At 38.9% G+C, this 18,865-nt stretch overlaps 1 protein-coding gene across 1 annotated transcript; it reads left to right on the forward strand.

The window, feature by feature from the left end:
• Positions 1–870: 870 nt before the first annotated feature.
• Positions 871–13,371, forward strand: LOC117527963 (coenzyme Q-binding protein COQ10 homolog, mitochondrial-like). The gene is made up of 3 exons (XM_034190482.1): positions 871–1,052; positions 7,199–7,354; positions 13,176–13,371. The coding sequence occupies exons 1-3, from the start codon at positions 952–954 to the stop codon at positions 13,369–13,371; spliced, it is 453 nt and encodes a 150-aa protein (XP_034046373.1). The 5' UTR covers positions 871–951.
• The last annotated feature ends 5,494 nt before the right edge of the window (positions 13,372–18,865 follow it).

The following is an 18,865-nucleotide window of genomic DNA, read 5'->3' on the forward strand; positions in this document are numbered from 1 at the left end:
ACATCTGTTTCCTGCATTTAAATTAAGACATTAAATATCTTCATAATTTCATTTTAAATGTTTCTCACCCATTAATCCTCAGTGGGTTATTTATTTATTTATTTAAAAAACATGAAACAGTGAATTCAAACATTTTACACTTATGTTTTAATCTTGGTTCAGCCATTTCTACTCAGTATTCTTTTTTTAAATAAACACATTAAATGTAAATGTAACCTTTTCTTCTAGGAAGAGTTAGAGAACTTGGCTGAGAGTAGGGAAGTGTGGGGTGAGCTGCTTGGTCTACTGCCACCATGACCTCACCCAGATATGAATGAAGGAATGAATGTTAGTTCTCCATTTTCTACTCTGTGTTGTTTTTTTTTTTAAATGAAGTCATTAAATATTAATTCAATCTTTTTAACCTTTTATCAGTTTTCATTTTGATTTCTAATTTAACACACTGCATTATTTTATTTTGTTTTAATTAAGCTTCCAAACAACATTTTAAAACTTCAAGAGCTTTAATTTGGGTTCTTCGTTTTATGCTAAGCATTCATTATGGCATTAAATATTAATACAATTTTTTTTATATATAAAATTCATGTTTTAAATTTGTATTCCCATTTAACATACTGTTTTGTTGGGACTGAGAATTTCATACTAAGTCATTAAATATAAATACGAATTGTATAAACGTCAGTTGTTTTAAATTTGGACTTCCACTTAATAGTGTTCCTTTTTTCTTTTCTTACTGTTCTTTTTTTATTAGCCATTGGACGTTTTGAATCTTGTTTTTCTGTTCTTCTCTGTGATTGGTCAGAATCCGTAGCCCCGCCCCTACCTGACTGGGCTGCCGTCCTTTTTTAGATCGGTGAAAGAGGAATTCGCCATTTATTCAGAGGTTCTTCAACTGAAGTCTTTCCTAATAAAAGTTCAGTTAGTATCTATCATTATTTTTTTGGCTTTCGTATGGATAAGAGAATAACTCCGCTCCTGTTCAGTGCTCTGGTGAGGATGTTAGAGCCGTCTTCTAAAGTTTCCCGAGTAACTAATCAAAGAGCCAAAATCAGGTGAGAGAGACTTCACGCACGACACCGGCAGGTCCGTACGTGGTCTTAACATCTAAAACATCTCGAGTGCACGATTTCATCTGAGATCCACGAGGAACAGTTTAGTGCAGCAGATAACTGAAACAGTCTTTCAAATGGTGATACAAACACCAAATTTGGCACACATATTCTTTAAACATTACTCTTTTGAGAAAGCAGACTATCCACTTGATTGTTCAATAGGCAGCCAAGTAGGGGTCAATGAAGAATTACACAGGGGTCAAGATTTACCAATGCTCCAATCATATTGAAAAGTATACCACATTATTCATCTGATCATACAGATACCAAAAAGGTATAGTTTGTACAATCTTTGATTGAATGTTATGAAGTTATGGGGTAAAAACAGCATAAATGGTACCAGCGGTCAATCTCAGTTTGTACAAGGGGCCAAAGTTAAAGTTGCTCCAATTTTGGTACAAAGTGATGCAAATTATTGGTTTAGTGAATAGGGTTTTAAAAAGGAATAGTTTGCACCATGTGTCGTACTTAGTTATCATGTTACAGGGTAACATGTCATATGCCATAGAATCCAATGGACGTTGACATTGTTTGACCTTTACTTTGGACAGTAAACATTCAACACGGTCAAATCTATTTAATTTATTTATCCTGTTAGCTCAACCAATAATTTGCATCACTATTTACCAAAATTGGAGCAACTTTAACTTTGGCCTCCCATACAAACTGAAATTGAGCTTTGTCACCGTTTTTACTGTTTTTGCCCCATAACTTCATAACATTCAGTCAAAGATAGTCCAAACTATACCTTTTTGGAATCTTTATGGTTGGATGAATAATGTGGTATAGTTTTCAATATGATTGGAGCATCTTTTAATTTTGATCGCTGTGTAATACTTCATTGACCCCTACCTGGCTGCCTATTGAAAAATCGAGTGGATAGTCTGCTTTTTCAAAAGAGTAATGTCTCAGGACTATTTGTGTTGAATTTGGTGCTTGTATCACCATTTGAAAGATTCCCCTGTAAATATTCTCTAACCTGCTGCACTAGTTTGTGGTTTGCTTGGAGAACTGTTGTAATCTTTGAGGTTCTTTGTGGGAATCTGTAGTATCTCTAGAATCTTGATCCCAAACACCTGATCCTTCCCAGGTGAGTTGCTGAACAATGGAGAGTCACAAAAGCTACCCATATAAGCAGGGGCTCCGCCAGAAAGAAATTTTACTGGGCCACCCCCCATATTATTTTGTCAGCATTATAATTGTATAAGTTTTGTATAAGGATTCTAGGGGCCCGTGATTGACAGGGCCCCTAGAATCCTTCTACTTATTCTCCCCTTTTCGACCACAGTCGGGCGGGAACTTAAAGGCGATCGGAGTTTAAGATCTCCTTATTTCACATTCATGATAGTAGCTCGATATTGGAGATTTTCATTATTGAAAATTGTCATATTTTACCACTTATTATTTTCAGTGGTGGAGTGATTGAAGGTTTTGCAGACATGACACTGACAGAGAAAAAAATGGGATAAACACACGTGCTGACGTGAACTTCTGTATTTTCATTCTTATTCTGTCTTGAATTTGCAAGATTTGTTTATGATCCCCGCACTACACAGAAAATTACCAAGAATGCAAAAATTTTTTCCACCGTGCCCGAAATTATTTCCACTGTGTGGCGAAAAGCGCCGGTGGAAATAATTTCGGGCACAGTGGAAAGAATTTTCACCACACGGGGGAATAATTTCGGGGACAGCTATGCCACGTTTTTGAGCTGCTTTTAGCGTCCGAGAATCCCTCTGCCAGTAGGTGATTTTCTATTCCGATTCAAATGACTTTATGGCATCCTATACGGCATTTAAAGATGAAAAATTAGCACCAACACTTAATGCTGAGGGTGCCGCCATGTTGAAATACACTCTACGATGATGTCATTTGAACTAGCCAATCAGTGAGGAGAGCCGGTCAAATATCGCTAGGTGCGTGTTTGCTGTATCTGGCAAAATATCCACTGCCTAAGAATAAAAAGAACTTTATTAATCTGGAAGGAAATTGTTTTGCCAGAGTGCCAAAACAGTAAACATTGCCTTTTTTATTTGCATTGGGAACAAAAAGTGCAACATGTTTATGCAAAATGACTGAGCCACTTTGATAAGATGTTGACAGTATTGCACATAGCTCTGAGTAACTGGAAAAACTCTGTTTTGTATTCATCCTGCAGAACTGCTTTCCTTCTTTTCAGACCAGTTATTTTGGGTGAATCATTAAAAAAAAACAGGCACCTTATGTGCCTACCGTTGCTGGTCTCTGAACGCACACTATCAAGCTCCCAACTCATGACAGAAACAAGAATAATGAAACCAAAAGTCTTTGTCTGTCTTTGTCATCGACCCACTCTGCAGATGCTCCTTTTTGACAGCAGAGGGCGCAGTTCTGCCACTCAACACTTTTTCTTAAGCTCTGTCCTGGAACACAGGAAGTAAATAGCAATAAATAAAATCTGTACATGGTCACTGGATCCTTGATCACTGGACATAAATAGAACTAAACAAAATCTGTAGTTGAAATGCTTTTGACAAATCAAAAGCATTTCCTTTCAGGTATAAATGAGGTAAATTTAACTCCATAGTCCTGAGCTGAGCTCTTGCAGCCGCCTGTGTTGCAGGTCAAGATTAATGTAATTCATAAAGAACGGAGGACGTCTTATTTTGGGAGTTTGTTGTAGTTTGTTGTCTGTACAACATTTGGAAGAGGTGTCACTTGATGTAAAACAGCGTTTCACTTTGACGTTATTCTGACCAGAATCTATCTTTCCAAGTCACGCAGTTTGTCCCACAAAACAGATGACATTATTATTACTATTAATATTATTTCCTTTACCTGCGGGGCAGTAACTTCAGTTTACGAACCGGCGAAGCGGGTCCAGGTCACACCAGTGAACCATCGCATGTGCTGCCCCACGAAAAGTTAATTAGGAATTAATAAATATTCTGGTGCGGAATGGAGGAAGATTTCTTGTTTCTTTCCCCCAACAAGACAAGTGTCCAAGTTGGTGACTTTAATCAGCACGAAGGTGAGTCACGATTATCATCTTTAAATGGCTTTGAGGCGGTTAAAGAAGAAATTGCAGACCTGCTGCTTCTGAAAAGTAGTGAAGCAGTGGGTGGCTGCGTCAAGCAGTGCTGCGACCCGCTGCTTCAGTCAACGTAGAGAAATGAACATTTTCCCGATACACACCCTCAAAAACAACAGCCGCTCTGGCGTAATGTGAACTGAAGAACCGATAAGGGAATCATTAAGCAAAAAGGCCATTGATGTCGGTGGATTGAATCCTTTGTTATCAATTCTTCACAGGAACCGGTTTTTGATACCCAACCCTATATCTGTACATGTATTTGCTATTGATAATTAGATTCCTAAACTATGTCACAGAAGCAGCTACGTATAACCCTAACGCTAACCATAACCACCCTATAATCCTTAACCATAACATGGCTGCACTACGTACAAATAGAATTTGGAATTATTAATACGGCTATGTACAGATAGCCACTTTGTTACATGAAATAGTTGCATGCAGGTTTTCACTCCAAAAGAATCATAGTGCACTGTGGGAAAATGATCGTGTACTTATGGAGATACGAAGCCACTGGAATGTAGTACTTTTTATTTTATTTTTTAGTTTGTTTAGTGCTTTGATTCCTGTGAAAGTCCTACATAGTCATTCAAATTATTATTATTATTGTTATTATTAATAATAAATGTGATTTGTCAATATATGAGTCATAGCACTTTCCAAATTAGTCAAAAAAAGAAGAAAAAACCCTGACTTATACTCCAGACCAGGGCTTTGCGTATGTCTGGATGTCTTGCACAGTAGCAAAATTCCAAGATGTTATTGGTCCATTTCCATAGTATTTCTGTTTTGCATGCTTAATGGAATGTGTAGTTTGATTCCCGGTATGTACTCCAGCCTACCTGTCTGCGTCCTTGGACAAGACACTTTTTCTCCATTGTCTCAGTCCACCCAGCTATAAATGGGTACCAGCCTTTAACTGGTGAGAAACCTGCAGTGGACTGGTGTCCTGTCCAGGTTGACATCCTAGACTTACCTGCTTTAAGCTATGGTATCTGGTGATGAGCACCGGCCAGATAGGCCTGAGGACTTGCTTCTTACATACACCAAATGGAATTTGTTCTCTGCATTTAACCTGTCCTAATGGACACTTTTCATGTTGCGCTGCCATCTTGAAACCAAGACGTCTGGTTAGAGGGCCTCTCGCTAGTGTGTTTGGCGTCATTAGAAACAACAGCTTGTTATGACGCCTCACAGAGCGACTGACCCATCAAAGCTGGATGCAGGTTAAACGATGTCTCCAAAAGTCAACGTACGAGTAAGTCCCAATTTCTTGTTTTGTTTTGGCTTCGGTGTCCTTCGTTAGTGCTGTGTGACCGGGGCTTCGTTGCTAGGAAAGTTCAACAACCAAAATGCCAACATTCTGGGCGCAATGAACATGTTTTCACTATTATTTGATTTCTTTGTGTGACTGACATTGTTATTCAAGCATTCAAAAGGCTATTCCTACCTCCACACAAATCCAAACAATGACCACAAGTTGATGACAAGTGATGTCATCATGCATGCGCTTAGGCACTGCTCTAGCGACAACTTGAAAATCCCCATTATATGTTGACACAGTCCAACCACTAGAGGAATGGGCAGCTTCAGTCTGGGATCAACTTCACATCTACAGATGCTGCCTTGGTCAAGGCAGAGTGAAAGAAACATGGCCCTAATGTGCATGTTGGGATGTGGGGAGAAAACTACGGCACTTGGAGGAAGCCCACACAGCCACAGGAAGGATGTGCACACTCTCCACAGAAAGGAACTGAGCACCGGTGGACTCATACTAGACCTTCTAGCTCAGAGACAAGAGTGTTAACTGCAGTCTCATCATTCCGCCCCCAGTATCAGAGGTGTTGTATGTGTTTCTGGAAAGTTAAACCCCGAACTACTTCAGAGGAAGTGATTTACAAGGTTGCTCGGCAACAACACGTTGAAATGTAATCAGTTGCTGGTGGCGAAAATGATATCGGCATCTAAATCTTTTCATAATTCCAAGACTGTGCAGCCTTTGTTTCTGAATGAATGGGAAGTTTTTAATCATTGCATTTATAAATGACACAATTTTAAATCTGCAAATGTTAACCAAATCAAACTTGGAGACATTTGTTCATTAAAGAAAGTACTTAATTTTTAAAAATGGGCTTTTTTTGGAGTAAGGCCAATCAGATTACTTTGTACATGTTCAGCCAAATGCATGATTCTATAATGGCAGCAAATGGGTGAGTAATTTGTGAATAATTAACTGAACAGCATGAAGAAATATGACAAATCAGGTTTTTTTTATGTAACGGGTAGTCACAAGATTACTTTGTAGTCTTTTAATACTTTTGCACGCTTTAAATATTCTGTAAATTTCCATTATGTTTTCAGCACCTTTGCTTTATTTGTTTGCAAAAAAGATAAGAAAAAAGCCCAACATAATCCAGGTTGTGTTGATCTCAAAATATGTGCTATTTTTAAAAGTATACCAGTTTCTTTAATCAAATACACAAAATTGTCTGTAAAGTTGTACTGTTTTATTGTTTGTTACAATTTTTAGAAAATTTACATTTGCTGTTTACTGTTTTACATTGCTGTTTTACTAGAATGACAGAAAGAAAACACATTTGTACAGAAACATTAAGCTGCTGGCATCTTTTGCACAAAGTAGTTTTTGAAACTGCCTGTTTGTTTGTCTGATCAACAGTCAAACTTCCAAAAATGTTTAATTTATAATGACCTAAAAAACTAAGAAAAAATTCTGTTATAAAATGAAAATACAGTCAAGCACTTTTTCCTAAAAAAAAAAAAAAAAAAAAATGGGTGTCCTCTTCTGATCATCTGATCATTGAATCATATTTTTTCCTCTCATGAGTGTTTCAGAATAAATGGTGTAATTTACAACTCCAGACATTTGTTACATGTCTTTATTCTGTGATTATTTCCATAAGAAAATAGTATTTCCTCACCAGATTGTCAGTGGTTCATGTGATGATTCATTATTCTGCTCCCATTTTTTTTTTCTTTCCTTTTTTGTCCTCAGACATTTCAGGTTCTGTGGGGTTCTGGCAGTGAAAAGAGCCATCCTGTCTCTTCAACCCGCCGCCCCCATCAGTACCCCCCCGAGCCGCACCTTCATCCACCTGGTTGCTCCCGTCAGCACCCGCAGGATGGAGTACACAGAGAGCCGGAAGGTCAGGTCAGTCCCCTCTACACCAGTACAGTCAAAAATAAGCAAATTGCAAGGCAGGGACTTAATGAAATTAAGCAGTTAATGAATTTGGTTCATATCCTGTATTTTGGCTGTATTAACTGGGCAATATTTTAAAAAACGATATAAATCTTAAAGCTATAGGGCCTTTCAAATTTCAAAAACTGAAAAATTTAGTTTCTACTGAAATCCCAGCATTATAATATAGTTTTTTTGTAGCATGTTGCAAAATTACAGCTCATTTTAGGACATATTTATCTGGGAGGACATGCCATAGTCAATCAATCAATCAATCAATTTTATTTATATAGCACCAAATCACAACAAACAGTTGCCCCAAGGCACTTTATATTGTAAGGCAAGGCCATACAATAATTACGTAAAAACCCCAACGGTCAAAACGACCCCCTGTGAGCAAGCACTTGGCGACAGTGGGAAGGAAAAACTCCCTTTTAACAGGAAGAAACCTCCAGCAGAACCAGGCTCAGGGAGGGGCAGTCTTCTGCTGGGACTGGTTGGGGCTGAGGGAGAGAACCAGGAAAAAGACATGCTGTGGAGGGGAGCAGAGATCAATCACTAATGATTAAATGCAGAGTGGTGCATACAGAGCAAAAAGAGAAAGAAACACTCAGTGCATCATGGGAACCCCCCAGCAGTCTAAGTCTATAGCAGCATAACTAAGGGATGGTTCAGGGTCACCTGATCCAGCCCTAACTATAAGCTTTAGCAAAAAGGAAAGTTTAAGCCTAATCTTAAAAGTAGAGAGGGTGTCTGTCTCCCTGATCTGAATTGGGAGCTGGTTCCACAGGAGAGGAGCCTGAAAGCTGAAGGCTCTGCCTCCCATTCTACTCTTACAAACCCTAGGAACTACAAGTAAGCCTGCAGTCTGAGAGCGAAGCGCTCTATTGGGGTGATATGGTACTATGAGGTCCCTAAGATAAGATGGGACCTGATTATTCAAAACCTTATAAGTAAGAAGAAGAACTTTAAATTCTATTCTAGAATTAACAGGAAGCCAATGAAGAGAGGCCAATATGGGTGAGATATGCTCTCTCCTTCTAGTCCCCGTTAGTACTCTAGCTGCAGCATTTTGAATTAACTGAAGGCTTTTCAGGGAACTTTTAGGACAACCTGATAATAATGAATTACAATAGTCCAGCCTAGAGGAAATAAATGCATGAATTAGTTTTTCAGCATCACTCTGAGACAAGACCTTTCTAATTTTAGAGATATTGCGTAAATGCAAAAAAGCAGTCATACATATTTGTTTAATATGCGCATTGAATGACATATCTTGATCAAAATGACTCCAAGATTTCTCACAGTATTACTAGAGGTCAGGGTAATGCCATCCAGAGTAAGGATCTGGTTAGACACCATGTTTCTAAGATTTGTGGGGCCAAGTACAATAACTTCAGTTTTATCTGAGTTTAAAAGCAGGAAATTAGAGGTCATCCATGTCTTTATGTCTGTAAGACAATCCTGCAGTTTAGCTAATTGGTGTGTGTCCTCTGGCTTCATGGATAGATAAAGCTGGGTATCATCTGCGTAACAATGAAAATTTAAGCAATGCCGTCTAATATACTGCCTAAGGGAAGCATGTATAAAGTGAATAAAATTGGTCCTAGCACAGAACCTTGTGGAACTCCATAATTAACCTTAGTCTGTGAAGAAGATTCCCCATTTACATGAACAAATTGTAATCTATTAGATAAATATGATTCAAACCACCACAGCGCAGTACCTTTAATACCTATGGCATGCTCTAATCTCTGTAATAAAATTTTATGGTCAACAGTATCAAAAGCAGCACTGAGGTCTAACAGAACAAGCACAGAGATGAGTCCACTGTCTGAGGCCATAAGAAGATCATTTGTAACCTTCACTAATGCTGTTTCTGTACTATGATGAATTCTAAAACCTGACTGAAACTCTTCAAATAGACCATTCCTCTGCAGATGATCAGTTAGCTGTTTTACAACTACCCTTTCAAGAATTTTTGAGAGAAAAGGAAGGTTGGAGACTGGCCTATAATTAGCTAAGATAGCTGGGTCAAGTGATGGCTTTTTAAGTAATGGTTTAATTACTGCCACCTTAAAAGCCTGTGGTACATAGCCAACTAATAAAGATAGATTGATCATATTTAAGATCGAAGCATTAAATAATGGTAGGGCTTCCTGAGCAGCCTGGTAGGAATGGGGTCTAATAGACATGTTGATGGTTTGGATGAAGTAACTAATGAAAATAACTCAGACAGAACAATCGGAGAGAAAGAGTCTAACCAATACCGGCATCACTGAAAGCAGCCAAAGATAACGATACGTCTTTGGGATGGTTATGAGTCATTTTTTCCTCTAATAGTTAAAATTTTATTAGCAAAGAAAGTCATGAAGTCATTACTAGTTAAAGTTAAAGGAATACTCGGCTCAATAGAGCTCTGACTCTTTGTCAGCCTGGCTACAGTGCTGAAAAGAAACCTGGGGTTGTTCTTATTTTCTTCAATTAGTGATGAGTAGTAAGATGTCCTAGCTTTACGGAGGGCTTTTTTATAGAGCAACAGACTCTTTTTCCAGGCTAAGTGAAGATCTTCTAAATTAGTGAGGCGCCATTTCCTCTCCAACTTACGGGTTATCTGCTTTAAGCTGCGAGTTTGTGAGTTATACCACGGAGGTCAGGCACTTCTGATTTAAAGCTCTCTTTTTCAGAGGAGCTACAGCATCCAAAGTTGTCTTCAATGAGGATGTAAAACTATTGACGAGATACTCTATCTCACTTACAGAGTTTAGGTAGCTACTCTGCACTCTGTTGGTATATGGCATTAGAGAACATAAAGAAGGAATAATATCCTTAAACCTAGTTACAGCGCTTTCTGAAAGACTTCTAGTGTAATGAAACTTATTCCCCACTGCTGGGTAGTCCATCAGAGTAAATGTAAATGTTATTAAGAAATGATCAGACAGAAGGGAGTTTTCAGGGAATACTGTTAAGTCTTCTATTTCCATACCATAAGTCAGAACAAGATCTAAGATATGATTAAAGTGGTGGGTGGACTCATTTACATTTTGAGCAAAGCCAATTGAGTCTAATAATAGATTAAATGCAGTGTTGAGGCTGTCATTCTCAGCATCTGTGTGGATGTTAAAATCGCCCACTATAATTATCTTATCTGAGCTAAGCACTAAGTCAGACAAAAGGTCTGAAAATTCACAGAGAAACTCATAGTAATGACCAGGTGGATGATAGATAATAACAAATAAAACTGGTTTTTGGGACTTCCAATTTGGATGGACAAGACTAAGAGTCAAGCTTTCAAATGAATTAAGCTCTGTCTGGGTTTTTGATTAATTAATAAGATGGAATGGAAGATTGCTGCTAATCCTCCGCCTCGGCCCGTGCTATGATCATTCTGGCAGTTAGTGTGACTCGGAGGTGTTGACTCATTTAAACTAACATATTCATCCTGCTGTAACCAGGTTTCTGTAAGGCAGAATAAATATGTTGATCAATTATTATTTCATTTACCAACAGGGACTTAGAAGAGAGAGACCTAATGTTAATAGACCACATTAACTGTTTTAGTCTGTGGTGCAGTTGAAGGTGCTATTATTTTTTCTTTTTGAATTTTATGCTTAAATAGATTTTGCTGGTTATTGGTGGTCTGGGAGCAGGCACCGTCTCTACGGGGATGGGGTAATGAGGGGATGGCAGGGGGAGAGAAGCTGCAGAGAGGTGTGTAAGACTACAACTCTGCTTCCTGGTTCCAACCCTGGATAGTCACGGTTTGGAGGATTTAAGAAATTGGCCAGATTTTCTAGAAATGAGAGCTGCTCCATCCAAAGTGGGATGGATGCTGTCTCTCCTAACAAGACCAGGTTTTCCCCAGAAGCTTTGCCAATTATCTATGAAGCCCACCTCATTTTTTGGACACCACTCAGCCAACAATTCAAGGAGAACATGCGGCTAAACATGTCACTCCCGGTCCGATTGGGGAGGGGCCCAGAGAAAACTACAGAGTCCAACATTGTTTTTGCAAAGTTACACACGATTCAATGTTAATTTTAGTGACCTCTGATTGGCGTAACCGGGTGTCATTACTGCCGACGTGAATTACAATCTTACCAAATTTACGCTTAGCCTTAGCTAGCAGTTTCAAATTTCCTTCAATGTCGCCTGCTCTGGCCCCCGGAAGACAATTGACTATGGTTGCTGGTGTCGCTAACTTCACATTTCTCAAAACAGAGTCGCCAATAACCAGAGTTTGATCCTCGGCGGGTGTGTCGTCGAGTGGGGAAAAACGGTTAGAGATGTGAACGGGTTGGCGGTGTACACGGGGCTTCTGTTTAGAACTACGCTTCCTCCTCACAGTCACCCAGTCGGCCTGCTTTCCCGGCTGCTCGGGATCTGCCAGAGGGAAACTAACAGCTGCTAAGCTACCTTGGTCCGCACCGACTACAGGGGCCTGGCTAGCTGTAGAATTTTCCACGGTGCATAGTGAAAATTGTCTTTTCCTTCATTGCCGCCATGCATACAGACTACAGGAAGAAGCGCATGTGAGCATGAGTGAGGTTTTGAGATGACTTGTGACCCATCTTACGTTAACATCCATAAGATTTCTTGTAAATAATTTCTAAATCTACCAAATGCTGGTCAAAGCATCTGATCCATTGAATTTCTCCCCCTCAGGGGTTGAAATTTTAAATTGTTTCCAGACAGCATGCATTTTGATCATATTAGCAATATCATATTATGAATCCCTTATGTAAATGCTAAGGAATAAAATTTTAGTGATAAAGAAATTCTTCTTATGACTTGATCTTAAAAAAAAACAGTGACACTATACCTTTTACATCGATAATTACTGTATTATGATTTGTATTATAGATTAAACTAAAATTGTCATAAATGCACAATGTGCATGAATGTCATGGTAAGGCATCTTCAAAGAAAAAAAAAAAAAATAATTAAGGTGTAGCCTGTTTTGTATTTTTCACAAATTGATAAAATGTCCTTTAGGTTGAAATCTAGTTCTTAATGAGTACCTTTTATTTCTGGTGTATATTGGAAAAATGTAGCTAAATGTATTGCTCACAAAGTATTTATATGGGGAAGATTCCATAATGTCACTTCATGGGCTCTTCTTGGGATTTTTTTTTTTAATACATTTGCAAAATCTTAAAAAAAAAAAACTTTTTCACGTTGTTATTATGGGGTATTGTGTGTAGTATTTTGAGGGAAAGTTAATTAGTAAGGATGTGACATTACATATATATGTGTATATATATCCTTTATTTAACCAGGTAAAAGCTCATTGAGTTAAAAAATCTCTTTACCTGGCCAAGAAAGCAGCACAACATGTTACGAAGAGACATAACTTACACATGCAAGATTTTATTCGCTATGTTAGCTCTGCTAAAATGAATAAGATGCAGCACCATATTTTAATTGATAGGCTAGCTTCCTATCTTATGCACCTGGTCAGATGTTATTGATGATTTAAATTTTTTAACCAAACAGACTGCAGCAGTTTTTTTGTGAATGGACACATGTCCTCTGTTATATCTTCTTCCCAGGGCTGTGTCCTTTCTCTCCTGCTTTTCATCCTTTATACAGACAGTTCCTAGATCTCTCAACAAATATCTATCTTGTCAAGTTCTCAGATGTACACAGTCTTATGGTCTCTCCTTCAGGGCCACCAATCCGAATCATGGCGCATACATTCCTGATGTGCTGTATATTAGTTGAATTTAAAAAAGAACAGTTTTCTGTATTAAAAATCCAGTTCTGGCCTCATGGTGTTGTGTGCCTGCAGGTTCACTCCTCAGCAGATATTCAGCGTGGTGGCCAGCGTGGACCAGTATCAGCACTTTGTTCCCTGGTGCAAAAAGTCTCAGGTCATAAAAGGACACCACTGGGGATGTTCAGGCAGAACGGAAATGGGCTTTCCCCGTTTGTGGAGCGCTATACATCTCTGCTCACCTCATCCCAAACCGGTCACGTCAGGGTAAGAGTTTTGTTACTGTTCAGGCTTCGATAAGAAGTCACACTGTAATTATTTTTGTTATCTGTTCATGCTGCTTTTTTTTAACTTTGTATTCACAATTTCAGTTGTTCGGTGTGTATGAACAGTCAGTATCCCCATTCGAGCAATTTAATACCATGTTTTTCCTCTTTCTGGGTATGTCCTGGATAGATATCGAGGGTCCCCTCTGCTCTGATAGCATAACACTTGTTGTACCTCACATAAACAAAAATTGGAGAGGGGTTGTAGAAGAGTCTCCCTCTGCTTCTGTCGGTGTGTCCAGGAGTTTTGTAGTCTGATTGGTTTATTTCCTTAAAGCTTCATGCAGTGGTAGTAAGTAATATAACATGAAAATCTTCTATCACACGAGTTTCCTAAAGTGTGGTAAATTTCATATTTCAATTTTTCCTTTAATTAAAATGGGAATGATGCTGTGGTCAAGTTTGACAAGATGAGAAGAGTCAAGACAAAGAAGAATCAATTGAGGAACACACACAACTTTTACTTCAACTTGAAACTTTGTGTAAAAAAAAAAAGTGGTGTAATGGATCATAGTTGATCCATGTGGACTGCCCCTCATGGTTTGGTATGCATGTGAACTGCAGATTAATGGTAGAGAAGCTTGAATCTTTGACTGGACTGGGTTGCTTGACGCGAGGACATTTCACTTCAAATCGCAGAAGCTTCCTCAGCTAAATTCTTGCTCTGGTAGTCTGACTTCTGTCTGACCCTTGTCGAGAAGAACAAACAGAAGCCACAAAAGCTGGAGTTTAAACCTAACCAGACGCCCCTACCGAGAGGCACCTGCATCCCCACCGCTGAGGCCGTTTCAGCTGTGAGGCAGAGACTGCTGGAGGATGTGTCTCTACTTGAAAGGACCAAACTCACACCAGACCACATCTGCCAACTCTTGGAGATCTGTCTCAACACCACGTATTTCCTGTTTAGGGGGAATTACTACAGGCAGATCCATGGTTGTGCGATGGGGTCTCCGGTATCCCCCATTGTGGCCAATCTGTACATGGAGCGAGTGGAGAAGAGAGCCTTGACGTCATTCACGGGCATCTCTCCCAGTCACTGGTTCAGATATGTCGATGACACATGGTTTAAAATCAAGCAACAGGAGGTTGAGGACACATCAGCTCGATGGACTCCAATATCAAGTTCACACGTGAGGATGCCAGAAACAACCATTTAGCCTTCTTGGACTGTGATGTTACAATTGAAGAGAACAGGCAGCTCCAGACAGGGGTTTACAGAAAACCCACTCACACTGACCAATATCTGCTCTTTGACTCAAGCCACCCCCTTGAACACAACTGCAGAGGGAAGGGCTAAAGAACAACAACTTGTGTGGAAAGCCCTCACGGTATGTGGGTACCCACGGTGGTCCCTGGACAAAGTGCAGAAGTCCCAGAGAACAAAGAGACCAGATAGACAGGAGACGGAGACAAGAAGAAGAGGAGTGTCTCTCCCTTATTTAGCAGGAGTAGGGGAAAAGCTACAGAGGATCTTCAGACAGCACAAAATCCCAGTTTACTTTAAACCTTTTAATACTTTGAGACAAAGGACAGGATCCCTAGTTACAAACAGAGCAATGTAGTGTGTTCTATTAGATGTCAGGAAAACTGTAACGAACACTACATAGGTAAGACTAAGCAACCTTTACACAAAAGGCTATACCAGCACCGCAGAGAGGGCACCAGTGGATATCAGTCTGCAGTTCATCCCACCTTAAAGACACTAACCACACGTTTGAGGACAAGGAAGTTAAAATCTTAGCCAGAGAGAGAAATGATTTGAGAGAGGGGTGAAGGAGTCATTCTATGTGAAACAGTTGAAACCCAGCCTTAACCGGGGAGGGGGTCTGAAACATGCTTTGTCCCCTGTTTACAATGGGTACTCAGATCAAAGCAGTTTCAGTCTTTTGTTCCTGGTAATGAGTCATTCACGCTATCAGGAGAGGCGTCAGTCCCATCGTTAGGAGGGATAGCTACCCTGTCATTAGGAGGGTGCTAACTAGAGCACAATAGGTGCTAATTAAAGCAATTGTTTATTCACTAGCCATAGCAGTCTGCCTCCTGGTAGGAGGCGTCTGGTTCGGTTTAAAACTCCATCTTTAGCGGCTTCTGTTTGTTCTTCTCGACAAGGGTCAGACAGAAGTCAGACTACCAGAGCAAGAATTTAGCTGAGGAAGCTTCTGCGATTTGAAGCGAAACGTCCTCCGTCAAGAGAAAAAGCAGCAAAACTAATTTCTTTTTTTTTTCCCCATTTTGCATCAGCCATGCGGAGGTAGAAAATGACGTACTTTTGATTTTTCATTTATTTATTCTTGAGCTTCCTGCTTACAAAACACTAATGTAGCATAAATGTTTTTGAAAAATGACAGATATTTGCAACATGGAACATTTGGATGAATTGTTTTATCGTATCTTCTAAAAATGACTTGTGCTATTTACTTCTGGACCAGTTAATGGCATAATGGCATACTTTGATAAGATTTAGAACAATCTTTCAACATTCTTTCATACCCTAATATCTATCTGTGGTGCAAATTTGGTGAAAATCCATGAAGGAGTTTTGACGTAATTCTTCAAAGCCTATATAAAGTGAAATCTTCAAAATTTAACTGAGTCTTCCTTGGCCTAATATTTATCTATGTGAAAATTTTATCAAACCCGTGTAGTAGTTTGGACGTAATCCTGCTAACAGTTATCCGTCAAACCCTATATAAACTTAAACTTGATCCAGAATCCAGATCCAGATCACCTCCAAAATTTAGTGGATTATTCCATGGCCTAATATCTATCTGTGGTGAAAATTTCATCAAAATCCATGCAGTAGTTTAGACGTAATCCTGCTAACAGACAGACAGACATACAAATAAATAAACGCTGATGATTTTATTACATCCTTGGCAGACTGTAATAAGCTAAAAATTCACAAAGATCACATGTTCAATTGATGGATGAATAATTATTGGAGGTTTCCTCACTACTTTCTGAAAATTCACTGGCCATAATCACACAACATATTTTCCAATCATGAAGAAGTTGCGTGATGGATCGTTTGCACCAAATAGCAGACACTCTGGCCCTGAGCTCTTAGATAGAATTTCATGTGTAACAATGGGCCAAGTTTCCACTTAGCTTCCATTCACTGAAACTACATGTGATTTACAGATTTGCCATCTCGTTGTCTGACAAAATCCAGATCCAAAAAGTTAATCAGACAAAAACAGTCTGGTTCAGTTTAACAGTAGAAGGTATCATATACATATGTAAGGCACTTGACTTGTAATTGTGGCCGACCAGATGTTTTTCTCATAATTTTCCACAACTCTTTTCATTCCCTTACATTAAAAAGTAAAAAAAAAAAAATCTGAGGCATACTATAAACATCAGTGAATGACATTTGATGGATCATGCAATAATTTGAGCAATATTTATCTTGGTTCCTCTATCTTTCACAGACCATTTGCCCACTTTCCAAATAACTTGATACTAGGTGGATGAAGGTCAATGCAACAATTGCGCTTAAAAGGTTTATTTTGGCAAAGGTCAAGGTAATTGGGTTAAAGGCACACACATGTAGGTGGGATGTGGAATGACCCACATAAGTTGATCTTAATTCTTATTTTATTTACCATTTATTTATCATTGGGGACAAGTTCATGGAGCTCAAATGCAAAAATAAAATAAATAATAATAAAAAAAAAATCTGAGTTTTTCATTCTGATATACAAAACTGGGCATACATATAGAAATGGGTTGTGGAATTGCTGAGCAATGTCAAATTTGTCAAAGGTCAATCACTGAGGCCCAGGTCATTTGTTGGCTTACTTCTCCCCAGGTTATTTTGTTGTTGTTGTTTTTTAACCACACATAGTACATCAAAGATCAAGTTCAAAGAATTTGATTTTCAGCCCAATTTGGGCTAAATGTGGCACATACTTAGGTAGGTTCCAGAATTGACCTGTCAAGGTCAGCCAGAGGTCAATCATTTGGGAGAAGGTCAAGGTCAATGGGTTCGAATGTCACATTGCAGTAGTAGCCCTGACAATAGTCATGTCCACTAGCTATTACATTGTTGGCGGGAAAAGGATGCACAGTCTCCGAATCAGAGAAAAATACGAAAAAAAAAAAAAGGCCAAAAGTATTTGCATCCTCCTTTAAAGTAGAATCCATTGTGTTTGTGTCTGGCTGCTTCCATTCTCATTGTGGTGCTGGAGATCACAGGGGTCACTGCAGTTCTGTAGTATGCAGCCTGCAGACGACTCCAGTTTATGTTTGCTGCACCTGGTGCCATTGGAACAGATGCAACTCAGCAACAGTGTCCCCAAAAAAAATCACAGCAGCAAATGACTGAAACAATCCTTCAAATGGTGATACGGCACCAAATTTGGCACAAATACTCTTTAGAAAAAACAAAACAAAAACAGATTGGCCACTGAATTTCCAGTAGACGGCAAGGTAGGGGCAAATGAATTACCAGGGTCAAAATTAAAGATGCTCCTAGTCATATTAAAACTACACCACATTATTTGTCGATCATGAATATTCCAAAACCAGGTATAGTCAGACTATCTATGACTGAATGTTATGGAGTTGAAAGGTAAAAACTACAAGAATGGTGACAAAGTCAAGTTCAGTTTGTTACAGGGGTCAAAAGTTAAACTTGCCCCAATTTTGGTAAAATGTGGTGCACATTGTTGGTTGAGCTAATATGAATACTTGATCTCCAAAGTAAAGATCAAACAATGTTGACATCCATTTGACTGTGTGACTTATGTTACCTCATAATGTGATAACTAAACATGACACATGGTGCAAACTATTCCTTTTTAAAACCTTATTAACTTAACCAATAATTTGCATCACTTTTTTACTAAAATTAGAACAACTTTAACTTTTAACCCCTGTACAAACTGTAATTGACCTTTGTCACCATTATTGCTGTTTTTACCCCATAACTCCATAATATTCAGTCACAGACAGTCCAAACTATACCATTTTGGAATGTTTGTGATCAGACAAATTATGTGGTATAATTTTCAATATGATTGGAGTGTTTTAAAATTTTGATCACTGTGTAATTTTTCTATTGAAACTTCAAGTGGCCAGTTGGTAATGTCTAAGTAGTATCTGTGTCAAATTTGGTGCTTTTTATCACCATTTAAAAGATTCCTCTGTAAATATCTGTTACCTGCTGCACTAACCTCCAAAATATGTCACACCACCACTGACTGATTCACACAACATCTGAGTGAGCTCAGCCGTTGCTTCTCACAAGAAGACCTCAGCGGATGGGAAAACGGTCACAATGCCTTCTCACAGGGAATATTATGAATTAACCGACCCTTGAGATAGCGAAAGAATGAAAACATTGAGAAGAAGAATTTCTTGTGCTTCCATCTTATCTTAAGCTCACTTCGAGGATTCTGCCTCACTTTGTGGTAGAACGTTGGTGAGCCAGACTTC

Source organism: Thalassophryne amazonica, chromosome 16 (assembly GCF_902500255.1).
Source record: "Thalassophryne amazonica chromosome 16, fThaAma1.1, whole genome shotgun sequence".
Taxonomy (NCBI): domain Eukaryota; kingdom Metazoa; phylum Chordata; class Actinopteri; order Batrachoidiformes; family Batrachoididae; genus Thalassophryne; species Thalassophryne amazonica.